This window comes from Haliaeetus albicilla, chromosome 2 (genome assembly GCF_947461875.1).
Source record: "Haliaeetus albicilla chromosome 2, bHalAlb1.1, whole genome shotgun sequence".
NCBI classification, from domain to species: Eukaryota; Metazoa; Chordata; class Aves; order Accipitriformes; family Accipitridae; genus Haliaeetus; species Haliaeetus albicilla.
Window position 1 is genome coordinate 27488784 of NC_091484.1, and position 19448 is coordinate 27508231.

The following is a 19448-nucleotide window of genomic DNA, read 5'->3' on the forward strand; positions in this document are numbered from 1 at the left end:
TTGTGTGGGCACCATACTGCAATGATTTATATAGAAAGCTCTGTGGTGGAAGAAGCCACATGAATACTTGGAGCTGTGCTGTGAGATGAATAGGGGGTCATAATATATTTACCAAATCAGGCAATCCTCAAATAAAAAAAAAAAAAAAAAAAGAAAAGAAACAGAGAAACGTATGAAAAATTAGTTCCTTAGCTTGGAAGCCATGCACTGAAGCCAAGGACACATAGCTTAGAAAGAAAATGTATTGGCGTCTTCCCCACTAACACACAAATCTCTCCTGTGCTATGTGTACAAACCATTACAGGTGTTATGCAAACACTGCAGTGTGATTTTTTTCTTACTGTCTAGGTTAAAATGGTCTGCCTTTGTTGTTTCTTTCTCTCACTTAAAGGAAGAAAACCCACCTCAGAACGTCTCCAGAAACTCACTTTCCAGACCAAAAAACTGGCTTATAAAGAATTTCTAAGAGAAGTTATCTTTCCATATAAAAGGTAAAAACATAAAGAAAGAGGGATTTGCAAAATACATCCAAACATTTCTAAGTAACTTAAAAATGCAAATATCTGGAATTGATTTTTCATTAAAGAAGTTTTCAGTAAGTTATTATTTTGTGTGCTGCTTAATTGTTCTTTTAAACCTAGAAGCTAAGGCAAATGTCTGCAGTTACAGTATATATTTCTTTTATTGTAATATAAATACATACTAACAAGTACAACTTGGTCCTGAAATAATAGTCTTACACATTCAAAGGGGAATTTAACAGTGCTCTGTGAGCTTTCGATGCACTTTATCTCCAGCTCCATCCCCAAGCAAATTTACCTTCTAAATACCTGCCCAAAGATACATCCATATACTACTTTTCTGAAGCATATGCAAGCAGGGAGCTTGTATCCGTCGGCAGGATCTAATCACAATACTTCTAATTATGAATGTGATTCAGGATCCTATACATTAAGGCCCAAGAAAGAAGAAACAATTTTCCACTTTGCAGATTCTTTGTGCTACAGTAAATTAAGCAAAATAATAGCAACAGAGACAAACCATGCATTAGAAATAGTTCAAAAACAGCAGGGGGGAGGGAGAGGAGTAACAAGCATTACAGTATCTATTAACTAATGGAATGCTTATGGAAATAAGGATAAGATGCACATGCAAGCTAAATGAATCCTTATCTACAGCACCATAAGAAAATATACCAAAATAAATTCATGTGGGGAAGCAGCTTAAACTGTAACACTGTAAGCATCCAGTCATTAGTTTCATCTGAAATGCATTTTAATTGCTCCTATCACAATGAACTGATTTCACAATCATGAAAATGCGTTGTACGTTTCCACTTATAAACCAGTCTTCATTAAGAACCATTAAAGGTTTATCTATCATCAAATGCTATCATACACAATTAGAGCATAGATAAAGTACTAGTTTCTAAAACTGAATTCCTTCCTCATGTGCTGTTTTAATTATGCTGGAATAACTAATACTTCTGTCTTTATCAGTTACAGGTAAGACTTGTTGAGGAGGCACATATAGCAAGCAGTACTAGGACTGTTCTCTTCCAGTAAAGCTACACAGCAAAAAGAGAAACTTATAATGAATCTACTTGTAGGTAATAGCATATCATATTTCTCACACACCACATTAGTGACCATGGCATTCTCTACAATATGTAAGGCATCTGATTACCCACACTCTGTGTTTAAGAAACTGTTTCAGAGGTATTAGTGCAAAAATTCCAACCCTCATTCATCCAGTGCCCTTGCTGACTGTAGCATATGAAAACTGACAACCAGAAAAACAGGATAAAGTTCAAAGCAATTTTTCAATGCCTCTATTGATTAAACTTTCGAAGTTACCCTGTTTACCAAAAGCCTCCTGCTTTAAGGAGCAACAGATCTGAGAGAACACACATATTTGTGGTGCAAGAAAATTCATTTTAGTAGGAAGCAAACAGGCAAAATTTCCTGAGAAAATAAGTTCTTCTGTATTTTCAATTATTTACCTCTTTGTGAACCTTAATGAAGGAGAACAAAGAAGTATGTTCACTGAATTGACAGGTCTGACAACAATACCTGTTGAATTGTTCAGATGAAGTTCTTTAACACTGTATTTAATTGATATCCCATTCTCAGCCTACCTGGTGTATTCAGCAGCCGGGACATCTTGCAAGAATAGGAGATAAACTGCTCACAGTATTCAGCACTACTGGTAATGGCAGAAATCTGGTCCATCGTTGCACTGTAGTTGAGCTGCAGTACAGATAACTTCTCCAGGCTGTTGCCTCCCACAGAAGTCTGCATTTGCAGATCATGGTACACAGTTGTCCATACTTTATCCTCTGAAAAAGAGGAGAAAAAGACAAGACAAGAATTGGTAAAGACAGACAGTGGAACTGAAATAAAATAAATCTAGGCCTTTGACAAAAGATAAAAATGTTCTGCAAGGTATTTTTTGAGGGGGTAGTGGAGAAGAAGGGCATTGCACATGAGAAGTCATCATGTTAAGAGCATAGTTCCAACAACTATGAAACAATGAAAGGAAGAAACCCAGATTGCCTTTGTAGTTTTGATAACCAATATACTTTGTGAGGAGACTTCCTTGAACAACTGATGTTAATACTGACATATGGAACTAATAAGGATTAGCTTTGATCAGAAATTGATTAGGAGGACACAAGGCTGATGCACTGAAGTTTCAAGGTTTCTATGTGAGGAAAATTCACTGTGCATGGTGTTGTGGTTTCAGCCCAGGCAGCAACAAAACACCACGAAGCCACTCACTCACTCCCCCCCCACCCCCGGCCACTGTGGGGTGAGGAGAAAATATAAAGGCAGGCTCGTGGGTCGAGACAAGGACTGGGAGGGATCACTCCCCACTTATGGTCACGGGCAAAAGACAGGCTCAACTTGGGGAAGAAATAAAATCAATTTAATTGACTACAAATCAAATCAAAACACGGACACTAGGAAGTAAAACCAAACCTTAGAACACCTTCCCCCACCCCTCCCTCCTTTACAGCTCAACTCCACTCCTGGTTCTCTCTACCTCCTCCCTTCGAGCAGCGCAGGGGAACAGGGGACGGGGCGTTGGGGTCAGCTCCCCACACCTTGTCTCTGCCGCTCCTTCCCCTCAGGGGAGGAGGACTCCTCACTCTTCCCCTGCTCCACTGTGGTGTCTCTCCCACGGGAGACAGTCCTCCACAAACTTCTCCAACGTGAGTTCTTCCCATGGGCTGCAGTCCTTCAGTCACAGACTGCTCCAGCGCAGGATTTCCCATGGAGTCACAGCCATCTTCAGGGGCAGCCCCCTGCTCCGGCGTGGGCTCCTCCTTGGGCTGCAGGTGGGCATCTGCTCCCCCACTCCCCTCCATGGGCTGGGGGGGGGGCACAGCCTGCCATCTCACCACGGGCTGCAGGGGCATCCCCTCCTCCAGCGCACCTCCTCCCCTCCTTCTGCACTGACCTCCGTGTCTGCATAGATGTTCCTTTCACATCCCAATCCCCTCTCTGCTGGCAGGTTTCCCCTTCTTAAATCTGTTCTCCCAGAGGCTCTACCACCGTCACTGATGGGCTCAGCCTTGGCCAGAGGCAGGTCCAACTTGGAGCCAGAGAAGCTTCTTGAAGCTTCTCACAGGAGCCACCCCTGCAGCCTCTCCCCCACTACCAAAAACCCTGCCACACAAAACACATGGTAAGTTGCTGTGGGCTGGTAGGCAACACTGCTTTGCAGTACTGTAACAACAGCAATGTACCAGATTCTTATGTGATTATATTACTTTGTGATTAATACTAAAACCACTGCAGTTTATCAAGGTTTTCACATTTTTACCCAAGCTGTGTTCCTAGGGTAAACCAAAATTACTGCTTATTGAGACTGGAATATTTTACAATAGCAGCACCATATGACCTCATTGATTGTGGTTATGGTACGGATATCAGCGTAAGAAATAATAGGAGACAATGGAAATACAAAAGCTCTGTTTAGTTGTGAAAAGACAAAAGGAAGGGGGAAGAACAACCTCATTTTGGTGATAAGAAGTATAGCAGCATCAGCTGAATCTCAACACTTCCCACAGCCTAGTGCACATAGAAAAAGTATGTAATATAGAGCCTACAACAGACTCTGTATGCATTATACTGCTTTAAACTACCGAACAGCAAGTCACTAGAAGTGTTAATGTGTGCCATTTGTCAGTAGTTACCAGAGGAGATTTAAGATGAGTTATCATAATAATGAAACAACACACTCCACACTCCTCTTGTTGGAAGATTTGTGGAAGTTGGAAGGTAGATTAGAAAGGAAATAATGAAAAGGCACAGAAATTTTCCTGTTATAGACCAACCATTACTGTTTTTTAGAGGGAGATTCCACAGAACCAAAATGAAAAAAATGTTATCTGAGAAAGACATAGGGTTTCAGAATTAAAACAATGAAGATTCAGTCAATATTAGTGAAACTGTCTTCCTGTAAGAATACTATTCTATCACTTGGGTGTTAAGAACTTTTAAATTCAAGGTGACTAGCTACCAGTGTAAAAAACCACTATCTCAGCTGATACTTACTACTCATATCGTCCATCTCAAATAGCCAAGGACTGACATAGGTCAATCCTCCTCTGTAAATAAAACCCAGAAAATTCTCTTTTTTCTATAGATTATCCTTCAGCAAAGCTAAACAAACATTCCCAGAAGTGCATCAGGTTTTGTCACTAATATTTATCATGTATAGTTCTTTCACATTTTAAGTTGTTCTGTTTTTCTTTTAAATTTTCTTTCTGCTGTTTTATATACTTCTACTACTGAGGGCCAAGTCAAAGAAACATGTTTTGGACTTGGACTAGGAAATGCGAAACTTTAAAAAAATCTGTAAGAATCTATTCTGGTGTCTTTAACTGGCTTGCACAAAAGCCCTGTTTCCCGGGTGACCCATCCAGGCCTTTGCCCCAGACAGTTCAGCTGTTCCTGTAGAGCAACACAACTGACCACAGTCGTCCTTCCAGAGATTCAGAGGCGAAAACATGCCATGCTGCTAACTTTGCTGTATTTATCACAAGAACGGATTCTCTAAGGAGATCATCTGGCAGTTTCAGAGAATACTAATTCACCTGACAGATGTGCCTTACAGCAATAAAAACCATAAAATGTAGTATATAGCAGTATGTTTTCAATTAATCTATGTAAATCTCATACCTGTTAATGCAAATATCTGAGTCATTCCAAAACTTGTGGCCTGATACTGCTCTTCAATATTTTAAATACATGAAAATACTTTAATAAACTGAGGCATACTCAAAAATGCTTCAGTACTTCTTTACCAAGTTCACAGAAATGTGCTTACATACACTGATGAGTTTTGGGTGTGACCCAGAGTAAAGTTACATTTCCATGTTATGATTATTCTTATCTCCAGGACACTGTACTCCACCTTATTTTCCAGTCTTAATTTTCACTGCATAGTGTCAGGCTATTTTGGATTACATGGAGTCATGTGGACTCATGTGTTTGTAACTGATATGGTGTGAGTCTTTCTAATCAAACGTTCAGAGATAAGGTAAGCAAAGCAGACGGATCCTCCACAGGGAGTATGCATCACCAGCCAAATGAGATGAAATTCAGCAGGTGATACAAGATGGTTATTATTTTAATATTCATATCCTTAGTCCAAAGCTCTATATCAAACACAGTACTATTCTTGCACCAAGAAAAAAATAATTTTAAAAAAAGCCAAGGGAAAGGAAGAAGAGGAATTCTTATTTCTGTATTGCTTTAATCCCACTCCCAAGCACCAAGGAAAAATTTATAATTTTCACCTGTCAAGTTATACAGAGAATACAACACAGTTTTGTTGAGAGCCTGGGATGGCAGTTTACTGCAGATTCATTTTCAAGAAAGGACTGATATAGTTTATACGTTCGCTGACAGCAATGTCTCAGTTTTGGCAGAAAACACTGTACATGTAAGAGCTCTAACGTGTTAGCGAGGTATGCACTAGGCCAGTTAGAGCCTCATCTTGGGTTTCTGAGCCAGCAAAGACTCCTGGACTAGCCATTAGGAAGCCATAGGAATGTCATTAGCAATAGGAGCTGCATTAGGCATTATGTCTGTGAAGGGCTTTCCTTTCGGTTACTGGCTTCTAGCCAATGCAGCCCTGACATTTCCCCTCCCGGTGAGGGAGTTTCAAGGCTTTACTGTGGCACACTATTGAAGAAGATGATAGAAACATACTTGTGGATGGATATAGGTTGCCTTTACGTCAGTCAAATGTATCCTCTGAACCACTTCAGGATCTTTCTAAGTACAAATACTACTAACAGATAAAAGTTTTTTGCACCTTGAAATGTATGTGAATAAAGTCAATAACCATTTCTAGAAAAGCATTTCAGTCTCTTCCTCCTGTCTAGAAGATGATGGGAGATTGATTAGGGTACACCTGGCCAGTTACTGGAAGGAAATCTAGCTCCCATTTCACCTGCAACTAACCCGTTGATAGAGTGGCTCAAATGACTGAAGAGCACTTGCTCATAGTAACAAAAAATTTACTGGATTACCGATGCACAGGTCACTCCCACCAGAGAGCCTGAAATCAGTTATCTCAGACTCACAGTGCACATAGGATAGAAGCAAGGGACGCATAGAGGCTGACAATTCCTTGGCATTCAGCAAGCTGGCTTGTCCAAAATCTGGAAGCTGAAAGATCTGTGCCTGCAGGTCAGGCGCAGAGAGAGTGTGGAGGAAAAGCTGTGGCTGCTGTACAGGAAGGAAGCTCCTTGTCTGGGTGGGTATTTTACAGTCTTCATGCATTTTTCTGATTTAACTAAAAAGTCCTACCATGAGGCATGGACTGAGACAGTCTGGAATGAGAGGGTCTTTCCTTGGCTGGAAAACCATATTGACAGTGTAACATGGATACAGCCCAAAATCTGTCTCCCCTTCCCACAAAGAGCAGACTCCTCATCTCATATAGGTATACTACTGGGGCTGTCCTTCAGATATCTGAAAAGGCTTAAAGGAGAAAGCTGCCAGGCAGGAATCTTAACCTTATGTATTGTGTGCCAATTACAAACTGCTTTTTCCCTTTTAGTCTTAACTATTTGTTGCTGTGATAATACTTCCCATGGAAATCAACTAGACATTTATAGCTTGAAAATAATGCCAACTTCTTAATTTATGGTTCCAGTTTCTCAGAAACTGCTTGTGAGTTGAGACCACTCTTCAGAAAGATTGAATTAGTAACCAGCTTGCAGCCCACTTCCCTTACAGAAAAGGTAACACAGATAACTCATACTATCTCAAATACTTGTATCATCACCATTTATGGAATTATTCCCATGCAGCTGAGAAAAGAATGTGGTAGTCATAGTTAATATATCAAAATCTGCAATAAAAGCTACCCCTCATTTTCTGTCAATAGTAGACAGAAATCTCATTTAAGGCACATGGAAATGAAAAATCTGTCCTAGTTAACTGTAATTTGATATATATACCTGGCAATTACAGTCACCACAATATTGGTATCAGTATTCCCCTAATACACTGGCAGTTATTTTAAGAAAGCGTAACATATGGCTATTTCTAACCACAACTGTTTAGAGACAATTGGTTGGTCAGAGCTGTGTATATGACTTCTGTACAGCCAAACACACCTATAAAGAGCAGACATCACTTAACAACTATAATGCTGTCAAGTAGCATCATTTATAAAATATTCTATGTGCTTATGACCTTTGTTATTCAAATAAAAAACTGTATTAAAATGAATTCATGTTGAGAGTAGTTATTAATAATTTAAAGATAATTATAGTATTCTCATAATATTTCTTTATTGCAGATATATTAACAGGAAGATAAAAGCTAATGTTTAAAGGAAATCTAAGTATGTTTTAAATTACAAACATGCAATAACATTACAGAAAACGATGTATGAGAAATTTAAAGTAAAGGAGAGAAAAAAAGGGGGGTTTTGCAATATTGCATGGGACAGCCACCATTTCCTGGGGGCTCTGATAATGCGCATCTCCACCTTAGCCTGCTGTGTAGTGTTTTCTTTGAGGCTAGTCAAAGTACCCTAGTCCAATGAGTAGTCCAGCCAACCAATGTAAGTGCTGGGCTTGGCCTTGAATTTCAAACTCATATGGAGCCACAGGACTTTGGGAAAAGACATGGGAGTCGAGCAAAAACGTACATAGTAGAAATCTTCACATTTATATACAATTGGCGTTTATGGTCAGTCTCACATCATTAGCTCATAAAACCCAAGAGACTTCTCAGCTGTGATGTAGTTTAAAGAGCTAGGCTGGATAGCAATAGAGTTTCTTTTGAAATCACAATAACATTGAGAAGGCAAGAATTACCTGATCTGCTGACCTGACTGAAGAATAGATTATACAATCATACTATGGTAAAGCATCATTGCTAATTAGATTAACTGCATTCCATTTTTGCCCAAAGTTAATCCTATGCACAGATTTCAATTAATTTCAGATATATTGAAAGTTGGAACAGTCCGCATTATTCCATTATTAATTTATTCTAAGAAAGACTGATTTTTAAAAAGATCACTTAGAAGTCCCCAAACACTTCTTAGCCCCAGTGTAAGAAAATTATTTACTTGTGAAGTCTCAGAAAAGGAGTTCTGTCGTTGAGATGAGTGCTATAAATTTGGGATGGACCCATTATACTTTCCTTATAAACAATGTTGTTGAATCCTGGTTTTAAGTGGAGAACAGAATTCAATGTAGATTTGTAGTAAGCTGTGTTTTTGTAGCAAGGTGAACCAGAAAAGTAATGTATGCATTGAAAACGTAGCACCTGTCCCACTCTCTCCTCTCTCTTCCCCTCTAACTGTCCATACTTTAAGACAAAGTGACTTTTGCCTTCAGCAGAAGAGACTAAATACTTCCCATACACATGGAAGCATAAGAGCTCCTTACTGCACTCATAGGCTGATACTAGCTTTCCCACTGGAGGACAGAGTACCAACACCAGCTAATTGCTAACACATCAGGAAGATAAGCTCTCCCAGACGACCACTTCTTCACCCAAATGCATTTCTTCTTAGCTCTTTGTTAACGTTACGCAGAGAGTTCCAGTTGTATAGGAAAATAGGTATGAAATAATAGTTCTTTCATTATTTTGTTTTTACCAGTGAAGGAGGAGACTAATTTTCTTTGAATAGAATGCAGAAAACCAGTAACCATAGATTCTTAATAGAATTCATAATGGTTTTCACTAAGAACAATCTAATTAGATCCAAACTGCTAAGACATTTAATCCAATTATAGAGAAAATAGGCTCCCTGTAATTTAGTCTATATGTTACTCTATGGTGAAGCACTTCCTCTCCCACGGATAGATATTATAGTAAGATTAAGTTCATTAATTTAAGAATTACCTTTTTTTTAAAAAAAAGGGAAATGGCTGCCTGTTTCCTCAAAAGGAAATTAAAGTGCCATAATTTACTTTGCTGAGAACACCTTTCAGTTGCAATGACTTACAGTCCTGCCCACTCATTAGTTGTTTTTCCCTAATAAAAAGTGAAATAGTTGACTGATAAGATAATTAATTAAAAATGATTAGCAATGATTCACTAATAAAAAGTGAAATGAATTTTAAAAGTTCCTCGATCACCAGCTATACTCAACATATTTTGTGATGGTGCTGACAGTATTTAACACTATGTCACTGGCTATTTTCCAAATACTCAGTTTCTCCTGTTATTGAACTTCCCTCACTCATTTGCTTGATGCTAACTCAAGCAAGAAAACTTGCTTCTGACATGCAAATCAAGTAATCTTAGATAATGATAATTAATTGGAAACAAGTTTGGAAGATAAACCTCAGAAAACATATTGCATGTATTCCACAGGTATGAACATGTTTTTCCCTTTTACTTTAATCTACAGTTACAGATATCACTATTAGAGTTTAACTTTTTTGGCATTAATGGGCTTATGTCCTTAAGACAGTATTTTATTAGATATTTTCAAGAAATTAGAAAACAGTTTTATTTCTCAGAAAGGTTCATTCTCTTTCTCTCTCTCTCTCTCTCTCTGATGAAATAGATCAGTGGCTTTTTTGATGGATGCACCTTCATGACCTAAAATTTGGCTGACAGCCTTGATAAATGTCATCTGGTATGATTACTTTCATCATACTCAACCACACCTCAATTCCTGGTTGACGCATCAGAGAAGATGGTTTTGAGAAAACCTGAGCATATCAAATAATTCATATTCCTTTGATAACTGTCATAATTTACAAGTCTGAAAGGAAAGATTGCAAATCCACACCAATATTCATGGTGTGCTCTGTCCATCAGCCATAGGCAAAATGGACATGCTAGAAACTTTAACCCTCAAGCTGATGGCCTTTCTTCTAGATGGCAGTCTTCTTGATCACTAACACAATAGTGGCTAATTACTTTTTACCTAAAATGTTGCTGGTTGACAATAGTTTTATTCCAAGTCTCTTCCTGTTTGGCACACATACTTGGCATGAACTTGTAGGAAGACGAGCAAGGATAAGTGGTCTGTGCTGATGACCAGTACTACACTGCAGATACCTCTCATCTGTGTCTTCTTGAAACCAGCAGTGCATATCTAGCATTCAGATAACATGGAAGGATGGGATAGTTAGCTGTAAGCTCAGTGAACATAAATGTAAGGCAATACCTATGACAAAGACGGGGGGATGTAATAAAAATTATATCCATCTCCATCTGCTGCTGGGTGCTCTGCATTTGTTGTTAAGAATTGATGCCTGCAGGCTCTATTGGATTGCTACCTACTATGTGACAACTGTACTGCATCAACATTTAGAAATGCGTTTCCTTCACACATGTCAGCCTGGAGATAGCTCTTCACTAGACATCATGATTTTTGCCATCATCAGTGCATTTGTCACTTCAAACTAGATTACTGCAATGTGTTCTACAATATGCTACACTACAAATCACTCAAGAAACTATACAAGACATTTAAAAGTGGACTGCCTTCTAGGGAAGATAAAAACTACAATTGTAATCATCTCATATGATGAGATCTCCAATTTTATTTTCTGATACAAACATAGTTGGTATTTCAATTTCTGTTGAATTGTGTGGGATGGCACCACAACAGTCATTAGCAAAGTGATTAAATTAAGCATTTTTTGCAGCAATTTTGTAGACAAAATATCTGATGTATATAATTGATGTGGAAAAAAACTACAGTAGACAAAAATTACAGAGAGCTCTCTTCTCCCTCCTTCCCCATTTTTTTTTTTAGCCTCTCTATATGTGTATATATATAAAAGTTTAAAACTATATATAGCAATTTGAAACTAATTCTGCTAAGGACTTCAAAGGAGCTGCAGTTGGTTTATAAAACTGAAAAATGTAGGTTTGATTGAAGTTAATAAGTGTTTTGACAACCTCACCTGAGATTTGCAAATGTCAATTTTGCAGTAAAGTTACTCTGGTGATATGAATTCTACTACTCTCATCTTACTAATGTAGAAAATGGGGTTTAGATCAGAAAAAGCCAATATCCAGAAGGAAAAAAGAAGAGTGAATGAAGAGTGTTCTTATGGACTGAATTCTATTGAAATCAAAGTCAGTGAGTTTCTTTATTTAGGTAGAAAATAGGATCAATTCCAAAATGTAATTCAACCATTCCTGCAGTAATTTTCTCCTTCTACTGTTCCTTTCATTGTTTCTTCATCAAGATAACAATGAATCTTCAAATTTAATTACCAACTACTGACTGGATATTTTCCTTTTTACTTACAGACGTTGTCTTCTGAGACAATGAAATTTTATACTTCCCCTTGTATTTATGTAGTCTCTTTCATAACATTTCAGCAAGAAGAAAACTGCTTATTTTCTGAACTTACTGTGATACTGAATGACATAAGTTTATAATATTTTAAATCAATATATAATAGATAAATCAGATGCTTTACAAGATACAATGGAAAGAAGTGACCAAAAGAAAGTTTTCAGGGAACCAACTGTTATCAGAGAAGTGATAATGAAATGGTTGTTCCAACACAACTTGTTAGAAACATGAAGGGACATTACTGAAGTGGTAAGCAGAGGACAACTTCTCTGGATCACTAGAGATGATTTCAAACCATTCAACACAGTTGCATGTAAAAGGCTAATGCCAAGAGTATCTTAAGAAACAGAATACAGATCACTCACGCCTTCAAAGAAAAAACACTGCAACAACACAAAACAGTGTTATGCTGAAAAACAGTGCCTGGGGGTAAAAGCTTACATCAGATTTGGGCCCTAATGTAGAAAATTACATCATATGGGTGTTAATAGAAACAAGAGTTTAAAAATTATCATCTATTGAAAGGAACAATAAATAATGAGACACAGTACAGCCATACGAAGGAGGACTCAGATCATTTAAGTGCCTGGTCTGACAGATGGCAATTGCAGTTCAGTTTAGATTAAGGAACATTGAAGTCAAGAACACAGGACATAAAAGAATTAACAGTATGGTTGTTTTCAGCACAGTGAACAAAATATGGGCAAGGGCTGGAATTTTTTTTCACGGTTTAATTACTGAAGAATTGATAACTGATTCTACCTTCTGGGGAGTGGCCTCATATATAACCTGGTATTATATAACGGGAAAGATCAAATGCATGCATCTCCCTCAAAGTGTCTTTCAGTTCATTTTAGCATATCATAGGAGCATATGCACTTTAAAGAAGTCAACTACTGCCTGATTTTTTCTTTTACAAAACAACGTATCAAGATTCTTTAGCTATGATCCTAAACAGGGCTTCCTCAAATCACTGAAAAAAGTACCAAAAAAAAAAAAAAAAAAAAGTGAAAGGATATATTGAAGAAAAAGGGTCTTCAAAGCTTTCATTATGTTAGCTTAAACCTTAAGAAACCATTTCCTGAACTATCTTGACTGAAAAGTCAGGTCAGTTTTCATTTCTACTCTCCTGAAGAGGCAGAAAGAAGACCAATACAGGTCTCAACTGTTACCACTAAACAAACGTCACCTTCCTCTCTCCCATCAGCTTTTGAGTGCTTGAATCCTCGGCATACTCTTCACTGATCCAACTTAATTCTTTCAAGAACAACATCCTCCACTCTTCTCTTTTATATCCTGCTAACTCCTCTCCTTGGACTGGTAGGAAAAAAGAATATAGTGCACTGAAGTAACCTTTCTAATTATTGCATCAATAAACTGAATGTTAGACAACCTCCTGAAAAGACTGGTGTGAAGAATTGAAAAAGACATGTTTTCATTAAGTACCCTGTTCCATTTTCAGGAATGTAGCTTCCTTTTGATACTACTTGGCTATTTGCAACTGAACGTTGGGAAACAGAAATCTGGGTAATCGCATTCCTAACTAATATTCTTTTTAATTTTGCTTTCAAAAGGTGTCTCCAGATTGGAGAAATTACAGTTCAAAGCTTTAATGCACACTCTTGATAGTTTGTAATAATTTCTTCATCATTCTGAATCATATCAGCCACATTTAAAATTAGGAATCCCATTTGAAGATTGCCACATAAACTTAAGCATGTTTTCTTGAGGCATCGCCTAACTAAATAACAAACACTGTCATATGTAGTTTAGTATAACATCATGTTTCTTGTTTTTTTGACATTTCAGCACTTGTTCATTACAAAATTCAAAAAATACTGCCATTGTCACAGGATACACAGTAGAATGAAGTTTAGTTAAATTGTGACTGACAGAAGAATTTTGATGTCTTCAAAGTCTTTATTTCTAATCTCTCAAATGAAGCAAGCCTTGAAACTCCACAGTACATCACAGTGCTTTAGTGATTTTGTTTATCATAAAACAGCCATGCGTTATTTTAAAACACATTCTATACAAAGCTTTTTTAGCACACTTATGGTTTGAAATGTGGCACAGAGTGACATTAGGAGAAAAGAAAAAGCCAATCAGGCTTCATGTTAAAGTCAGCAACTTTAATGAAGTTTGTTTAAAAGTTTTTCCTTTCCTGAATGTTGTGATCTAGTTCTATCTCAATCTAAACCTAAGGTAGAAGAGATAAATCATAATTTGCTATGCTAAATTACAGAAAAAGGCATAGGTTGGTCCTGAGAAAAGACAAATATCCCACATATGGGTACTAAAGGTCACAAGTTCAATTCTTTTAATGAAAAAATTAGAAGTACTATAAGGATGAAGAATAAAGATCATGCTAGACCAATAAGAAACTTTCAACCTCCAGAAATTCTTGAATGTGAAATTTTTCACTTCCTTATAACCAAAGGATGTGATTTTCTCTTTCCCTCTCATCTCAGGGCCTACACAACCATCACTAGAACACCCTAACTCATTGCAGGGAACACTACTTCCACCTAAAGGGACAGAGTGCTTTTATAAAAAACGGTTCTGTTAAGGAAATACAAATCAGCATTTTCAGAAACTCCAACTATCTTTGCAGTACATATCCTGTGAAAGTAGTACCCTCAGTGCCATATACTTCAAAGACAGTGCTGTGTGGAAACAACAGTCTAAGAAACCCTGATGTTGTTCCGGATGCCTCATTGGCTTTCTGCTAGCAGATATCCAACAGATTCTTGCTTTCAGAAAATTCTTTCTAGCATCAGCAGCCACAGGATTCATGAGAAGCAGAAAAATGTGGACTTCCATAAACCTGTTTCTCCTGCAAACTCTTTTTATGCCTCAATACAGAAATCAGACCATGCTCAATACAGAAACCACCACAGAATTTGGAGAAGAGGGTGGCATACATGAAAATGAAGATGCTTTTTTACTAAGTCTAACATTATTTTCCTTTTCATTGAAGACTTATAAATACTGTCACATCTACTCCAACAATATTAAAAAATATAACACTACCTATTAATAAATTTAACACACGCTTCATTATGTAGAAATGATATATTTTAAATCAATATTTCTGAGATGCCAAAAAATTCATGACTGTGTGCAATTGGACTTTGTAGCTTGAATTGAATGGCTAAGTGTTTTTGTTATATCCTTATCTTGGAAAAGATACATTACAGTGTCTCTGCTCCTACTGAGGTTCCAAATATATACAGAAGCCATCCATGACAACACCTAACTGCTTTCCAGAGCAATGAGAAATTTTGTTTGCAAGGAAACATCTCCATTCACATGGGACAGCCTGATATTCAGGGATTATAGAGAATACTACACTGAATCAGACAAGGTTCCATGTATGGTCAAGTTGACTACTGCGAAAGTCGATTACAGCTTACCCATACACTCCAGCATACTTGGCCTGGGCATGCACTTTGGCTTCTATCAATGACTCTTCATTACACGTACATAATCTTTTCTGTTACTAAGTACATATACATTTCATGCAGCTTTGCTGGACACCTAGCTGTTTGACTACATTTTATGTAGAATTTTAAAGGATTTCTCCATCATAATATAAAAAGATGACATCTGGAATAAAGTAAGTCTGAAGCGAAAGTAGACTGTAATGAAAACCATTTAGCAATCAACTGCTTAGGGGTCTTAAAGTGCCTGCTCTAATTATGAACAACTTTCCTATTTATTTTATTAGGTTTCCCCATATTTAACAAATAGAAAGTTGATTTCCTTGAACAAGACAGACAAATTTTATATTCAGGCAGCCCTCTGATTTCCACAGCGTTAAAAGTATTAAATTATCTATGGATCAAATTAAAATACTGACATCCAAGAGGTCTATGAAGTTTTTCTTGCCCATCAGACATATATATATTTACACATGTATATTCAGTTTTAAAATTTGCTACACTACAACAGATTACCCTCATTGTTTAAATTCTAATGTTATCCACTACAGAAGATGAAATCCATCAACCTAATGCTGGAACTTAATGAAGACTACTGACTTCATTGCATTCTGAGCAGCGGCAGAAATCCATCTGCTTGCAGGTTTCCAAATGCAGGTCTGCAACTTGCACAACTGACAATGCATGTTTATTTCTTCCATACTTTCCAAACAATTCCAGACACGCACACACAATTTTGGTGCAGAAAGTAACCAAAAGTGAGCACAAAATTTCCCCAGTGAATTCAATGGGTCAAAGGTTTTATTCCACTTCTCCAAAAGAGACTTGTTCACTAATGAAGAAGCCAGACAAAAAGAGAAAAGAGAAGAAAAGAGAGAAGAGAAGAGAAGAGAAGAGAAAGAAAAGAAAAGAAAAGAAAAGAAAAGAAAAGAAAAGAGAAAAGGAAAAAGAAAAGGGGGAAAGACAAAGGGAGGAAAAACACCCATCTCCCCCCAAAATCCCACACCCCAAAAAGCAGGTACATGGTGTGCTGGGTGAAGAACTGGCTGAACGGCAAGGCTCAAAGGGTTTTTGCACAAGCAAGAACCCCTGGGGAAACGGAGCCAAGGGAAGAGCAGAGCTCACTCCCGCTACAGACTGGCACTGGGCAAGAGAGCCTGAGAGAGCCAGGGCACGAGCGGTGCCTTGGAGGTGCAAGAGCAGCAGGCAAAGACCTACCGAAAGGGCCCAGAGAAGCCCTGACAAGGGGCTGTGCTCAGTGCTACAGAGGACAAGAAACAGCCCCCGGGAGCATCCCTTGGACCCTGCCCTGGGAGTCAGAAATCTTCCTCCCCACGGATGTGGGGCACCAGGGCCACCTTCATGGAGCATGAGCAGCGGGCACCTAGCCACAATGGCCCAAAGCAGCCCTGGCAAGGGGCCGTGCTCAGTGCTGCAGAGGAAGGCAAAAAACCCCCAGGGACACTTGCTAGACCACCGTGGGGGAAAAAAAGCCTTCCTCCCCCCAGCTGCAGGGCACAAGAGGCCATCTTTGTGGTACACGAGCAGCAGGCAGTAACCTAGCCAAAACAGACTGGAGGAGCCCTGACAAGTGGCTGTCAGTGCTCAGTGCTGCAGGGAAATGCAAAAAAACCCCAGGGCCCAGTGCCAATCTGCCCAGGAGGAAAATTCCTTCCTGACCCCAGTGCTGGCAATTGGCTATTCCCTGAGCACGTGAGCAAGACCTGCCTCCTCGTCCCACAGGCTGGTCATGCCTCCCAGGAGATAGGTGCCCAAGCCCTGTTCTCCCTCAACCTGGAGCTATCTCAGGGGTTTCCGAGAGTGGCCAAACGCCCCTGGCCTGATCAACCTTGGGGGCAAGAATCCTTTCTGCACCTTGGGGCCATCAGTGGGTGCTCCAAAGCACTGGGACCCCAGCAATATCTCTGCATTGGATTTCTTACAGCTGCTGCCCCAGGCTCTTCAGGTGATGAGGATGGTGAGCTCTTTTGCTTACTCATTTGTTTGCTCCAATGTTTCCAAACTGGAGTGGAAACTCGTGGTGCTCCACCTAAGGTTGTGTTACCTGCAGTTCTTCACACGTATGGCTTATTGATGGAGGGGCTCTCTCTTCTGTCAGAGCTTCAGCTGGTATGGAGTATGGGGGCCATAGAAACATACCATGTGATACAGCTTTTCCTGGTTTGTGGATGCCATGAAATCCAGAATATGATGTGGACAATGAATATATCTTTTAGAGAAGGCAGGAAGCCTACATGTCTTGAACGACGGTTCACTGCAATCTAAATTCAAAAGACCTGAGCATGAGCTTCACTGTTTCAGACATTTGATGGCATCAAAGCATGAAGGGTGGAGCCTGAGAGATGCATTAATGAGGCTTTCACACATCAGTAGCCTGCTGGAGTCCAGCTCCACGCAGTCACGACCAGCAGATCCAGCCCTCCACTGGCCAGCTGAGCAACGGATGGGCTGGCTGGGTGGGCTCTGAACATGAAGCTGGTGGTGTCTGTCTAGTCACTTTCAAAATGGATGTCTGCCTCCTAGGAAAGAAAATAACCACAGCTGGCATTAACTGAGCTTCCATTTTGGACCTTTAATTCGAGAAAGTGCCAAATCAGCCCAGGCGCTGAAAAAGCGACAAGAGACAAAATGCTGGTGGGTCAGTGTGATGTGGTTTGTAGCACTGCTGTCTGTGGGGCTATGCTTTACTCTCCCGGAGCGTGAATAAAGGTTACTGAGTTTTTAAATGAATCCTGCAGGCCTTTCGTGAAGAGGAAGTTTGTTACTGGTAATGCTGATACGGGTAAGGAGTTGGCTGGCCAGATGTCCATCTGACACTAAAAGGCAGCTGCCTGTCTTTAAGAGTCCCTATGTGCCTGGAAGATAGCTGCAAAGAAGGACTGAAGATTTTAACTTTTATATGCCCACCAAGAGAGTGGTCAAACCCTGGAACAGGCTTCCTGGAGAGGTGGTCCATACCCCATACCTGCCAGTGTTTAAGAGGCATTTGGACAACACCTTTAATGTCATGCTTTAACTTTTGGTCAGCCCTGATGTGGCCAGACAATTGGATTAGATGACCATTGTAGATCCCTGCCAACTCAACTATTCTACTTTATTCTAAAAACAACACACACAAAACCCCCCTAAACAGGAAAAGGAGCTGTATTGGGTCTGCATGGCAAGGTTTTGGTAGCAGGGGAGTTACAGGCGTGGCTTCTGTGAGAAGCTGCTAGAAGCTTCCCCCATGTCCAACAGAGCCAATGTCACCTGGCTCCAAGACAGACCCATCGCTGGCCAAGGCTGAGCCCATCAGCGACAGTGGTAGCACCTCTGGGATAACAGATTTAGGAAGGGGGGGGGGAAATCCTGCGCAATGGAAACTGCAGCTGGAGAGAGGAGAGAGAATATGTGAGAGAAAGAACTCTGCAGATGCCAAGGTCAGTGAAGAAGGAGGGGTTGGTGGTGCTCCAGGCACCGGAGCAGAGATTCCCCTGCAGCCCCTGATGAAGACCATGGTGAGGCAGGCTGTACCCCTGCAGCCCATGGAAGTCCATGGTGGAGCAGATATCCACCTGCGGCCCGTGGAGGACTCCATGCTGGAGCAGGTGGGTGCCCGAAGGAGGCTGTGACCCCATGGGAAGCCCATGCTGGAGCAGCTCCTGGCAGGACCTGTGGACCTGTGGAGAGATGAGCCCATGCTGGAGCAGGTTTTCTGGCAGGACTTGTGACCCCGTGGGGGACCCACACTGGAGCAGTTCATGAAGAACTGCAGCTCATGGGTAGGACCTACATTGGAGAAGTTCATGAAGGACTGTCTCCCATAGGAGGGACCCCACGCTGGAGCAGGGGAAGAGTGTGAGGAATCCTGCCCCTAAAGAGGAAGGAGTGGCAGAGACAATGTGTGATTAACTGACTGTAACCCCCATTCCCTGTCCCCCTGCGCTGCTGGTGGGGGTAAATTGGGAATTTGGGAGTGAAGCTGTGCCCGGGAAGAAGGGAGGGGTGGGGGGGAAGGTGTTTTAAGATTTGGTTTTCTTTCTCATTACCCTACTCTGGTTTGGTTGGCAATAAATTAATTTTCCCCAAGTTGAGTCTGTTTTTTCCCATGACGGTAATTGGTTGAGTGATCTCTCCCTGTCCTATCTCGACCCACAAGGCTTTTGTTATATTTTCTCTCCACTGTCCAGG

General features: G+C 39.9%; 1 protein-coding gene across 3 annotated transcripts in view; it reads right to left on the minus strand.

Annotated features, from left to right (window-relative positions):
- Positions 1–19448, minus strand: part of CNTNAP2 (contactin associated protein 2) — a 1232776-nt gene that overhangs the window by 351849 nt on the left and 861479 nt on the right. For all 3 annotated transcript variants that reach the window (XM_069811947.1, XM_069811956.1, XM_069811963.1), the window contains one exon: positions 2138–2338. In XM_069811947.1, the coding sequence (XP_069668048.1) occupies positions 2138–2338 (201 nt within the window). The remainder of the gene's footprint in view (positions 1–2137; positions 2339–19448) is intronic.